Source organism: Typopeltis vanoorti, chromosome 23 (genome assembly GCF_054136105.1).
Source record: "Typopeltis vanoorti isolate ZY-2024b chromosome 23, IOZ_Tvanoo_1.0, whole genome shotgun sequence".
Taxonomy (NCBI): domain Eukaryota; kingdom Metazoa; phylum Arthropoda; class Arachnida; order Uropygi; family Thelyphonidae; genus Typopeltis; species Typopeltis vanoorti.
Genome location: NC_143571.1, coordinates 4,654,133 through 4,668,067, shown reverse-complemented (window position 1 = coordinate 4,668,067; position 13,935 = coordinate 4,654,133). Strand labels below are relative to the sequence as shown.

At 33.7% G+C, this 13,935-nt stretch overlaps 1 protein-coding gene across 1 annotated transcript in view; it reads right to left on the bottom strand.

Annotated features, from left to right (window-relative positions):
* LOC150093586 (uncharacterized) overlaps positions 1 to 13,935 on the bottom strand; it is a 185,720-nt gene that overhangs the window by 142,577 nt on the left and 29,208 nt on the right. The window contains exons 2-3 of the mRNA XM_090413103.1: positions 9,310 to 9,391; positions 1,325 to 2,145 (exon numbers count right to left, since the gene is read on the bottom strand). Coding sequence (XP_090269229.1) covers positions 1,325 to 2,145; positions 9,310 to 9,391 — 903 coding nt within the window. The remainder of the gene's footprint in view (positions 1 to 1,324; positions 2,146 to 9,309; positions 9,392 to 13,935) is intronic.

Below are 13,935 nucleotides of genomic sequence, written 5' to 3'. Positions count from 1 at the left end.
AGAGAAATATTTATGATACGATCGTAGAGAAATACAGTCCCTCTCTACGTCTTCCTAAATTTTTGTATGGGTTCTGTCACTGAAAAATAATGGTAAGCTCAATAAGTTTATGTAATAAAACTTTTTTATCGTCTTACTTTTTCATAAACACAGAATATTACATAACCCCATCTAGTTTTTGTCTCAAGGAAATATGGTCAGCCTAGCCTTAGCCCTTACGGTTCTTCGTGTCTCAGTTTGAATTTCGGGTTTAGGATGCTTCTACCAAAAGATAGTCATTACTGATTAAGCCACACGCTTCAAAGCACATTAACAAAATACTATATTGTGTTTTTCTCCTATCGGTACTTTTTTTTTGTGAAAAAACGGCGGATATTACGGATTAAAAAAAAACCCTATTATTAGTCGCCTTTAGCTTTCTTTTTTATTCTATTGTAAGTCGCCCTTATCTTTCTTCTTTAAAAAGCCATTTTAAAATGGCATTTTAAATTCATCTCACAACGTGTCACCCAAACATATCCGCAGCTGCATGCATGGCGAGTAGTTTTACCACTTTGTCATTCGAGCGGAAAAGAGACGTAGGTTCAAATTTCAACTATAATTTGCGAAATTTTATAAGCCTTTATTTGTTTGTTTGTTTCAGGCATTGAGAATTTTATCACGCACACACATTTACAGATGCAATACAGCACTATATTCTCCGGTGTATTGGTCGAAAAGAATGTCCTAAATCCTGATTGGACACTTAAATTGGAACAAATGAAGATGATCCATAAGTGCATGTAAAACTGCAAGCGGGTGGATGATATTTAAACCACACATTTTTAATTAACATTCAGTATGCAGTATTTTTAATTTTAATTAAATCAAGATTTAATTTAAACGAGGAGCGAAACTAATTCTTCCTACTCGTTTTACCCAAACTATGTTCGTTTCCTTGGATAGATAAAAGCCTTCTTTTACCAGCAGGAATATTAAGCATCTTGGACACGTGTTTGAAAAAAAGTTAATCAAGTCAATTAAACGAGACGCAACGGATTAAGATAAAAAAAAGGATCTTTATATCCCTTTAATCCGACAGCAATCACTCGAAAGGTTTGTACGTAATCATTTTAAAGAAAAAACTAGAAACACACATACTTTTAGTGGATTTTTTTTTGAAGAAAAATAAAATACATTTATTTTTATTTTAATACTATGAAATAATTAGCCTTCATTTAATCTAACATTTAACGAGCCCTAATACCATATTGCGCTACTGTGCGATTGACTCAAAATCTGGAATTCAACCAAAGAAGAAAAGAAATATCATGCATACACTTACTTTTTTCCCTGGATCTCCATTTGTTTTCTCAGCAGCAGTAAATCGCTTAGAAGTAGCTGTAACGTAACCTGGTGTGACAGGATGACAGTTAACATTCGTCGAAGACAGGTGTGATTTCCGGTTGCACTGTAACTCAAAGATATCTCGAATTTTGGCAAAACGCTTCTCACCTAGTTTAACTGAACGATACGCTACGTTTGGCTTGTAAGCTACTTCTGTGTTTCGGCTCTTGTATTGGTTTTCCTTAGTTAATATGGAAATAGTGGACTGAGATCCAGGGATTGCCGGATGAAGAAGAGCGGATTTAGTATGGAATTCTGGTAATTTACTTGTTGGTATCCCCTTTTCTATATTAGACTCGCTAACTTTACTTATTGATTCGTTTTGATCCTCCCCAGAAGTAATATCGGGATAGCAAGCTTGCAGAATATTTGTTTCATCTCTTCGTGCGTCGTCACCGTTACGCTTACTATTAACCTTCTTTTCAAAATTACTTTGATTTAAATCGCTTGATAACGTTATTTTCTCGCTCTTTTCTGAAACAGTATCATCTCCAAGATCTTCGGATTTCGATGAATAAGAACTAGTGAAAAATTTGTCCATGCTTTCTTCTTTATGGCCTTTGACATTATTCAAAGTTTCAGTTATTCCGTCAGTGACAGACGATTCGAACCTTCTTGTATACGTATCGTCAACCTTTTGATTTGTGCTGTTGGAAGTACTGCGCGTTTCTTGTTCTTCCTTTGGTGCCATTTCATCTCTTTCTAATGGAGCTGGTTGTCTTCGTCGTCGGGTTCGGAGATCCAAAGATCCAGCAGTTTCTGAAATGAAAAGGCTAAATGTAAAATTTAAGCAGTGTGTGTGTGTGTGTGTGTGCAGAATAACCTATCACTATCTACAAATGGTTATTATGCTTATTCGGTACTTAATAAATTTAATTGTATAAGACAAGTTTTCAATGTAATTTTAAATAATGGACCTGAGAACTAGGTTAGAAATAAAATGGTTAATCAAAAATTACAGATCGGATAAGAGTTGTAAAGAAAACTGGAAAAATTAACGAATGGCATTTATGACAAAACTATATTAAAACTAAAAAAGGAAAATCTTTTAGGGACACTATTAATATTCGATAATGCGTAAGTCGATGGTGCTCTTCTTCTCTCCCGTAATCGTAAATGGACCGTTCGGTCACTCATGGATGGTAGATGATATTCTTTGTTAGCCTCCTCCAATCATCTCAGTCTCTTGTTCTTTATGTCAGTTGAGAAAGGGGAGAATTTGTCCATTTTGTGATGTTATCAGTCCATTTTAATCGAGGTCGGCTCCTAACCCTTGATCGAGGAACGATTCCTTCTAGTACTTGCTTTGGAATGCCATTAGCCCTCTCCACATGTCCGAACATTTCATCTGTCTTCTTCTGATGACTGTCAGGATATTTCCCCTTTTTCTGCCGTCTATTGAATCAATCAGTTTTCGGACATTTTCATTGGTTTCGTGAGCGGTATAAGGAATTCTCAAAAGTCTTCTGTAAGTTTTCATTTCAAAAGACAGGAGTCTCCTCTCATCTTCCCTCAATAAAGCCGATGGTATAGTTACTTTAAATCGAATGGGAGAAGAAAGATTTCCTTATGCAAACGAATATCGGGGGTCGGATTCCGAGGAAGACCAAGTTCTATGTGGATTAATGCAGTTCGGCAAGCCTTAGCAGGCTGAAATGTAAGAGTTAACAATATCTTGATAAATATTAACTTAATCTGAATTAAGTTTTTGTGTAGTGTTATCGCAATATGCTATACTCGTCTTGAGGATATATATATATATACACATATACACACACACACACACATATATATGAGTAAATAATTATGATAAATTTAATTAACACTTGTCATTAATTTACTATATTAATTATTAAATGAAATTATTTTATTTTATTTATTATCTGAAATCAGTCTGATATCAGATTTTTATGATCAGAAGGCAAATCAAGATTTGCAGTAAAAGACACAGAGGAAAGATGTCAGAAGATGTGCGCAGTGCAGCACAAGCCAAGGGTCTCGCAATATGAGAAGCGCCACAATCTATAAACATGAACATCATCATCATGCTTGTCAAGGATTTAGGCCTGGGGTGGCCTGTTTCGGACTTAGAAGTCATCGTCGAATCTCTTAAGAGGATATCCTGGTTTTCCTAGTAGTTTGTAATTTCGCGACTTGTTTGTTTTGGTAATCTTTCGGTTTTCATTCCTTCAACGTGTTCCAAGAATTTATGTTTAGATTTTTTATTTTTTTCTATTACTGGTTCTTGGTTTAATTCTTTCATAATTTCTTCATTTCTTTTGGGATCGAATAGAGTATACTTTGTAGTTTTTTATAAATATGAACATTTAAGTACAAATACATTAAAAATGTATCAGTTCTAATACCCGCTATTAATGTACTAACACCGTTGTGTTGTTTACCTCTATTTTTTTTATTTGAAAAGATGATCTTTAAAATCGAAAGACTTTTCGAAAGTGAATATCTGGATAGATAGAAAGATAAATGGTAGCAGAGCAGATAAACAGATTGCTGAAGTTAATCAGATTTTTTTACTGTAATAAAAGAGAAAAGTGATATTCAACATAGTTGGGGATAGCATTTAAATTTTATCTTTAATTTTAGTTGAAATTTTTCCTTACTTACACTACATTTTGGACTGCTCTCGGTAATTTTGATCTTTTTGACTTTCTACAAAAATCATTTTTCGTATGATGAAAAGTCAAAGAATTAAGACATACTTAGATGCATTAACAACCGAAAATATTCTTCTATTACTGATTCTATTATGAAACTTGTGGAAGAACGATGTAAGAAGTGTTTGACAAATTAAGGGGACTATATTCAAAAATGATACTAAATGTTTGTACATTTACATTTAGTTTTAATAAAAATAAATAAATTATTTACTTTGATTTACTGTGTTACTACATTTACTGTGATTTATCCTCGTAAGTTGATTCCAAGTGATTCCATAGATCCTTCTTTCAAATTTCATAGCAAATATTATAATTTTGTAAGTCGTTTCTGTTGTTGGGCCCGAGCGTTGCTCATCATCGGTATTGTGGGAACCATTTCTAGTTTACAGAGCATCAAGAAATCCTTCGAAACTTGCTTTTAAAAGAATGCTGCTTTAAATCTTAAGTTCGATAAGTGTGTTTTGCATAAACTGGAATTACTGAGAACAGAAAAGTGGCCGATTCGCTCTGAGACCTGCCAACTTGGCCTTATTTGGAAAAGTCTAGAAAATTCTTGTTGTTACATACGAAATTTTATTCCCCGCTTCCTTCCTGGTGTAACAAACCACTCAGTGAACCGAAGAGTCAGCGATGTAAATTCAGTGGAAGATTCTTTAGTCTCTAGAATGTCCAAGTAGATGTTTTATAAAATTACACCAACAGTCGTTCTTAATGTCTTTATCATGAAAGTTATTTCTTAGGGAAATGATAATTTCTCGAAATATAGTTAATCCATTTTTTGAGAAATCTGCCTGTTTTGACAATATTAATCATTAATTAATGCTGTCAAAACATATTAAAGAGTGATGCTATTGTTATCGCATTTTCTTACATTAGTCATTCACGTGTTGCTTATATCAGTATCGAAAACGGTTCTTATATCAGTAGCTTACTTAACAAGTAATTAAATAACTTGAATAATTTTGAAATTGTTCAAATTATTTAACTTCTGAAAACCAAACTTTTTTAATTTATTCGATCATCTCATTAATTTCAACATATCATGCTTCGTGAAAAAAATAAAAATAAAATAAAATTAGTCCTTATTCTAATTAACAGAATGCACATGAAACTTCCGAAAGAACCTCGTAAGAAGTTAAAAAGCCACATGAAGTCAGCTGACGGGAATGTCTGATTATGCCTCGACTGATACCGCCAGAAGTGAAGATCTGTTTTCCTTGATTCAAATTCCGTGCATAGCTAGACATGATCACATAAGGGTCGAATTATCTCTCATCATAACCTATCTGATCCACAGACATATCGTTTTGCATCAATTCCCTGGTTTCCTTATCGTTAGCCAATAATCCCTCCACTTCCCTGCACATGTTGGTCCGTTCTCAACTGTGTGTGAGTGAGGGAGGGGGTTCGGATGTTGATTCGTAGGTCTCTGCATCACCCTCTCGTTCTCAGTGGCGGCTCCATTTGTACATTCAGCCGTCGTTACCTTACTATTTCATAATATAAAAATAAATATATATAAGTGGGTAGTAAATAGTTTTCCTTACGAAATAAAACTTTTATTAATTAAATTAAGGGGATATTAGATCCCACATTGTTTTAAAACCGAATAAGAAACTCAAAGATTGGAATCAGAGAGTTTCATGCCGAATATAGTATAAAAAAAACTATAAAAGTATCGGCGAATACTAGCTAAATGCAAGTAGTTCTAGAGCGTAGTACAAACACGGGCAACTCGTTGCAAAGGTTGGGAAAGTTCTGATCGCTATTCTTGGTATTTTAAAAAAAAAATTTTATATTTAAAACTATTTCTAACTTTTAATCCCTCCATTCCCAATCGCATTTTTTTCATTTATATGTAGAAAATATGCAATGATATCCTGCTTTCCGCGCATATAAATGAAAGAGAAACAAACCCTGATTATACATGTTAACCGTCTATATCAACATAATCTTTCCGCAGTCATCACGCTGTAATAAAGAGGAGACGTCTGGGCTACGGCTTAAATAGACTGACATTCTTCTTTAGATGGCATACCTTTTCTTCTTCTTCTCCCCAAACTATTTTTTTAATAACTCCCGAAGGAAATTGCAAAAACTGCAAATCAACTTCGTTCTTCTGGGGAAGGGAAAAGGCGGAATAGGGTATGGGCTCCCTAGAAGGGTGATTATAAATAGAAGCATATGTTTCTGAGTGGAAGAGGGGCATATAAATGATGCAATTATCATATTTTCTTCTTTATTGCACCAATCATAAAACTGAAAGACATTCAGCGGTTTTTTTTTTTTTTTTTTTTTTACAATCCAATCGCTTCAAGTTACTCTATTTTAAAGTTTGATCGATTTATCTTTTTTTCTTATTTTTCCACTGTTTTTTTTTTTTCATTTATGGAAAAAAAAAAAAAAACTTTCTTTCAGTAATTCGTTTAAGTCGTGAAATATGGCTAATCCATTTAACTCTTCTGTTTTATAACATTTTAAGCTGATATAAAAAGCTTTATATATAAGAGTCGTGGGGATAGGATGCCATGTTGCAAGTCTATCTGTTCGGCAAATTGGGCCAACCAGATCAACAATCAGTGATGCTATACTGAGATGGAAGCGCTGTGCTACCCACAGTGGACGACTCACCACACTGGCCGAAAGTGACCGTGGAGGAGCTAAAGGATAATATGTACAAACCACCATTTGTCTGCCGACACGTTGAATGTGCAGTTCCAGCCATCGACTGGAACACGAATCTGCACGAAAACATTCAAAACCGAGGCTCACGAAATGGGCTTCCATGGTAGGACTGCAATATTCGGAGGTGGCGATATGATGGTATGTTACTGTTTTTCCTGGTTTAACCTAGAATCTGTTTGTGGTGCCGCGAACATCGAACTCCGAGAGAGTATCTGAACGTTCTGGACAATGCAATGCTTCCTACTTTGTGGCGTTTCTACGGAACTGCCCATTGTCTCTTTCAGCAAAGCAATGCACCGTGTCATAAGGCTGCTGTAACTGCGTGGCTTTGGGACATGAACCTCACCATATTTGAATGGCCTCCACAGAGTCCTTATCTCAACCCTATTGATCTGTGGGATGAACTGGAGCGTCGGATGAGATCAAGGGGGACATCCGCCCCACAACACTCCAGGACCTCATTGCATGTCTACAGGAAGAATGGTACAAAATTCCCATTGATCTCTATCATATGCTTGTGGACAATATGGATTGCTACGGTCATCGCAACGAAAGGAGGTCCTACATCTTATTAATGTGGGTGCCATCGCTGCTTGTTCTTCACACTATGGTGTCCGTTGACTTCTTACCAAGCAATGTATCTACGTATACAACGTTCTTGTACGCAGATCATTTCACAGATACAGATGTGTGGAATTAGATTACAGCCTGCATTTGTAGCGAACTGTTGTAATTTGACTCGTCGTTCATTTATTATTAATTTAATTTTAAAAGATTTGCAGTGGAGTGCCTTCATAAACATCCCAAAAGAAGGAACGTGAATACAGTATGAAGAAACTACACCTACCTCTATATTTTCATTACAAAGACTTCAGTTGCGTTTGAAGCAATTGATTCTAGTCACAGAAATTTGGAAAGCGATGATCCAAATTTGAAACAGAGTGCGAAGATCTTAGCCACGGGGAGGAATTCATAAGAAGGAACTAAGTGACGATTTTTTTAAGAAGCTCTAAAACAGTAACTCCTGTAACATTTTTAATATTTTCATGTTTGCATTATTATATCATTTCATTATATATGGCTTCTTTTTCTTTTTAGCTAAGCGTGTAAGTATTGTTTTGGTAAAGTGATCTGGGATTTCTCCAGTTTTATATAAATTATATAAGACGAGGACTAAAGCTGTGAGTCACGTGTATTATGTCTATCAGCGGCGTATGTTCTTAGGGTCGCCTATCTGTTTTTCGCAAGCGAGGAAAGAGCCTCCGTAGCTCAGTTGGTATTGATGACGTACTTTAATTGGAAATACCTGCATTCGAATCCCGGTTAGGACGCGAAGAATCTATATGAAGATTTTCATATGAAGGCAAGTGAGCCGGTCTCAAAGAGAAGGGTTGTCTTCCTGGAAACGCGAATTTTTCATCCCCCCCAAAAAAATAAAAGTGGCAGAACACTTGCAGTTAATAGGCATAATACACTGTTCTCGTTTTTAGTTGCTTCGGCCATAATTCCAAACAGCCGGTCTCACGTTTCCCTACCTGCTGCCTAGGGAAACATGAGACCGGCTAAATGATCTTCATTTGAAACGCCACTTGTGACAGTTCCTTGCATCCCAGAGGGGTAGTCTGAAACCCTGATTTTCCCTGAAACCACAAGTGCCATCCTGACTCCTCTATATATATATATATATATATATATATATATAAAAAAAAAAAAAATCACTAACCTGAAGGAAGTGCGGTCCTTGACCATAAACTGCCACGACACCACACATCGGTTCTAAAATACAGGCAGTGTTAAATTTAGCCCAGACACAATGAACCAAGTACATACTACTGAATTCAGAAAAGTGTAGGTAATGGAGTGCATCACAGAGGTATAATGCCAGAGGAAAACATTAAGATTAAGAAATATCAATCTAAGAAGCGAAAAAGAAATTTGCTACATAATTTCACGAGAAAGTGTTTTTATAAAACACACGGGTAAAAATATATTTCTATTATATTTATCGAAAGAAGTTAAAGATGAACGAATTCACAGAAAGAAACAATCAGTTCAAACCAAGTCAACATGACAGAGGGGGGGGAAACAAAAACACGGGGTTGGGGCATTAAAGAAGAGATCTAAGGAAAGTGGAGGAGTAATTAAATGGGAAAGGAATAGTAAAAGTACAATGAATATGGAACAGCTGAAAGTATAATTTCATAACAATTAGTAACTCGCCTAAAGGGGGGAAAATATATAAGAAAAAGAGAACTAAGCACCTAGAACAGAATGAGATTGAGAAAATAAAAGGAAGAAGAGGTTAAAAAGATCAGCATTGGAAGAGACAAAGCAAAAATGAAGCCAAATGGAATTTTCATGTTCACTGTTAGCGAATAAATTTATCAGTCAATAGGGAAAATTCCATATGTGACTCTCCATGAAATAATTTCTAATCATAATGTTTCACAAAGCTATATTTTTCTATCTTCCCATTAAACATATGCCCGGTTTATAAAGAATATTTTGCTCTGAGTATGAATTTACAAATACTGACACTGGGGGACGAGAAATAGCTTACCTGCAATAATACGCTGGGTTCTGATATCATACATCTTTTGTCTAATTAGTTGTTTAAGTTTCGGATCCCGTTCGGACAACCACTGAAAAGTTTAAGAAAAATTTTATAGGTACAAGCAATCTTGACAAATTTACGAGTATATACGTAATATATATATATATATATATATATATATATATATAACAATGTACTTTAAAACAAACTAATATATCGTATGCAACATTGAAAACATAATAAATTGGACTTCTACAACATTGAAATGTTGTATGACATATTAGTTTATAATTAAAATCAAGCGAATACATACACAAAGCATACTAGCAGGGGCGGTCGTGCATTGGCAATGCGGAACTGCAGCATCCCCAATTTTTCTCGATATATAAATATATTTATTAATTTCTAAAAATTTGCTTGTAATACTTAATTTTATCATCAACAATACTATACAATTCTGTTATTTTGTATTAAAAATAATAAAAATCCATCTTGTAGGATTTTTAGCGTCCTTCGCCCTCCACTTCGGAGGGCGAAGGAAGCTAGCAGCACTATATTTACTACAGTGTCATATTGCTACGCGCGCAAGCATATGTATGCACGTCATAGTGAGATGCGAGCTATTAGCGTAATGTGGCACTGTCCGTCGCGCAGTTCCACTGTGGTTTATATGTAGTTTGCGCCAGTAGTAGAGTGTTCGTAGTGCTTATTGTGTTTATTCCGTCTAAATTGTAAATCCATTCCTTTAATTTCAATTAAAAGGAATGGATTTTATTTTTAAGCAATTTTGAATTATACTAAACTGCATAATTTTATCGATAATAAAAAATATTTTTTCATGTTTAATTTTTTTAAATTTTTACCATAATTTTGATATTTTATCCAAACACATATACATACACACTGTAAGTACAGTGTATATTTCGAAAGTTGCAGCACCCCCACGATTTCAAGCCACGAGCCGCCACGCATGCTAGGGAGATTAATTTGTGCAATGAGGTAATTTGTGTGTCCAGGTCTCTCACATTTGTAAACAGGCGAGAAATACTATGCAGGCTGGTCCAGGAATAATATGACATTCAGAGAATCCATATTTAAGCAGAAAACATTTATTACCAGTGCATAATATATGGTTCAAATCTTCTACTATTGTGGATGTTGCGATTAAAATTCAAAATTAGAAGATTGAAAGTTACAAGGCAATGAATCCAATTTTTGTTTGGAAAGTTTCTCGCTTCCTGGACTGAATTCAACCAAATCTTTTTCAACTGAAATATCGCGACATCCTAGATACTACGCTAACAAAGTTAATACAGGAATAAATGGAATAATAACTAAACGTATATTTCGGGATAAAACTAGGGGGGGGGGAGTCAGGCGAGGATAACCAAATTGATTACAGGATCTGCGTAATATTAACTATAAAGATAATAGAACTGTGAATCTCGGAGTTTGTCAAATTAGACAGAAAAAGATATATATGTTGTTTAGAAAATGTTATAGAACAGATATAGGAGAGTTCTGCAATACATGCGAGTACAAGTGTGGTAGAAAAAAATATAAAAAACGGCTTCTCATTCAAGGGAATGAGAAGCCGTTTTTTTTTCTACCAGCGAATGACGACAATTGGAATATGTTACCAGAAGTTAGTGCATTGACAAGCAATACAATTAAGAAGTATGACCGAGATTATGTTACCTAGAGGGGAAGGGGGTCATCCTAAAATTGTTCGTGTTATTTATTTATATGCATTTTAATAAATGACTAAATACGCAATAAGCATTAATTGTAAATAAGTTAAAATATGATGTAATAAATTGATATGCATTGCGGGTGTGGGGTAGGTCTCCCGAGATGAGTCCAATACTTCATGTAGGGACCAAGTAATAATAATACCTGAACACATTTTTCTTTTTTTAAAAAATGTTTTAATTTATTTATTTTATTTAAAAAGTTATTTAATTTATAAAGTTTCACTTAATAAATCAAATATAATTTGTAACCTTAGTTTTATATATATATATATATATCTCATTTTTTTCCCCCCTTAGCAACAGTAAGAACGTTATTTTACTGTAATGCATTCTTCGCCCAAACTTCGAGATTGACTAACATAGGAACATGGTTTATTTTTAATTTCGTGTTCTCTGACTAAGAATAGAAGCCACGTGTATCTTTGTGAAGTTGCTTAAAGTTAAAAAAAATTCTTGGGTGCTCCAAGTAGCTTGTTACATGCAGGTGCGAAAGTAGAAATAATATAGCAGGAAACCGCTTGGGTGGAAATGTAATCCTAACAATAAAAAATCATGTATGACAGATAGTAGAACCATATGACTGGGATGAATTTTGTATATGATATTATTATTCAAATAATCCCATAAATTAGTTTCTGAAAATCACTTTCAGTGTGTCCAAATATTAATAATCATCTAACCTTAAAATTAAAAGCAGGAACAATAAAAATCAGTAAAAATATGTACAGCAATGATATGCCTATTCTTAAATATTTATATGAATATAGATTTCCAAAAATAACATTTTTTTCGAAATTGATATTCATATATATCTTCAAGAATGAGATCATTGTTTACATATTCTTAACTTTATTGTTTCTGTTCAATTTTTTTGTTACATTAGTAACAGAAAAAGGTGAGAAGTAATACTATGCAAGAGGATCTAGAAGTAAGCAATTACAGAATTCACATTTAAGCAGAAAAATTTTATTAACATGATTAGATTATGTTCTATAATATATGGTTCAAATCTTCCACTGTTAGAGATTCTGCAATTAAAATAATTATTACCTAATAACATTACAAAAAGTCAGTTAATGATAAAAAATAATGATGAAATTATAGCGACTGTTGTTCCAGAAACTGCTCTATTACTTCCGTGTCTGTACATGATACAACGCTCCCTTCTTGCAGAAACTGCTTTAACATCTCATTTATGGTTGTCATCTGTTCGTGTTAATAGCAAATAAGTATGCGGGGGGAAAAAAAATCTGTTCGGTAAACGAGGAGAACGTATTCGCGAAACGGATATGCTGTAAATGCGAAATTGCCTTTTTATTTTTCTGAGTATTAAATAAATATTATTTGTTGTATATTTAAACAAATATATAACAAATAATTATATATATCTACTCTATAATATAAAATGATAAGGCTATTTTTGTAACGTTTTTGTGTCAAGTTTTTTTGTCAAGTTATTTGAAACTCGGGGCTACCCTGAGTGTCGAGTCTTCAAAATTCGAGTCATCAGAATTCAACGAGAACCGGCCTACCAGTCCGGAACGCGGGGGAGTTGGGCGCCGTAGGCGTCAGGGGGACAGAGCCCCGCTAGTGTGTATATATATATTCAAACGTCCGCGCGGTTAGCCTAGTGGCTGTGCGGTAATTATGAAATCTTCTATACACCTAATCCATTTTGTTTGTATGTATAATGTGATTTTTCCCACACATAACTTTTTTTTAATTTATGATACTACGTAACTACAGCTTGGCTAGCAAGAGATTATCACGTGTAGTACCTTACCCTATCGTGATCTTCAGGAAATAGTTCATAAAAACAGTGAAATTATTGATCTAAAAAAAAATTATATGTAAAGCACTTTCCAGACATTATTTTCGAACAGAGAACTGAAGAATCTTCAATATGTTTATCATATAATTTTATTGTACGTAACAACAATGCTTATAATACGTACTGTCTTGTCTTATCATAATATTGTCACTGTAGATTAAAAGTAGAAAAACATTAAAAAATACATTTTTCATAAAGATAATTTCTAATAAATTTAATTAAAGGATAAACTGTTTCTTACAAGTCGTATGTGTGCTCACAGAACATAAGAATTACTTAACTAATTATTTTTGTGAGTGCAAATATCAAATGAAATATCTTTCATCAAGTATCTTTTATCAAATATGACTAATCTTATCTGCCATATGAACTTTGTGTGCAGTGCACTCTTTATTCTGAAAATTTATCGCTTTCTCTTTCTTCTCTTTGACTATTATCCTTTAACTCATAAATAAGAATGATTAAAATTGTCAGAATTCACAATATTTATCTTAACTCGGCTTAGTGAAATATAAAATCCGAATGTTTATCTTCAAACAGCTTTATTAAAAAAAAATGTATATTCATATCTTGTACATATAGTGGATATAAATATTAATAAGAAATGATATTCCTTTGAACTGGCAGAGCTTTGTAATTTGTAGATATGCATTGTGGCGACATCTAGAAGAAATTTTAAATATTACTCTCACTAGTTTTGCTAGATAAAGCCTTATTTATATTATTGAATATTGCGTGACTGGAAGTATGCATTTTCCCCCTGTAAATTAATCAATAATATTGATATGGAAATGTACTTTGTGTCTAAAGCACCCACATTCCACTCACTAAAAAAAAAAAAAAAAAAAATACAAACTATATTTTTCCACCAGACTTCAGTTTTAGGAATAGGAAGGAAAGTGCAGATTAGGGATTGAAAATTTTACCGTACCGTACTTCATTAATATATTTTCTATAATTTTCACTAACATTTATTTCAAAATTTTAATCTTAATTATAATTCAAATGTAAATAAGTATGTATTGCTATATACCTAATTTTTTTTTT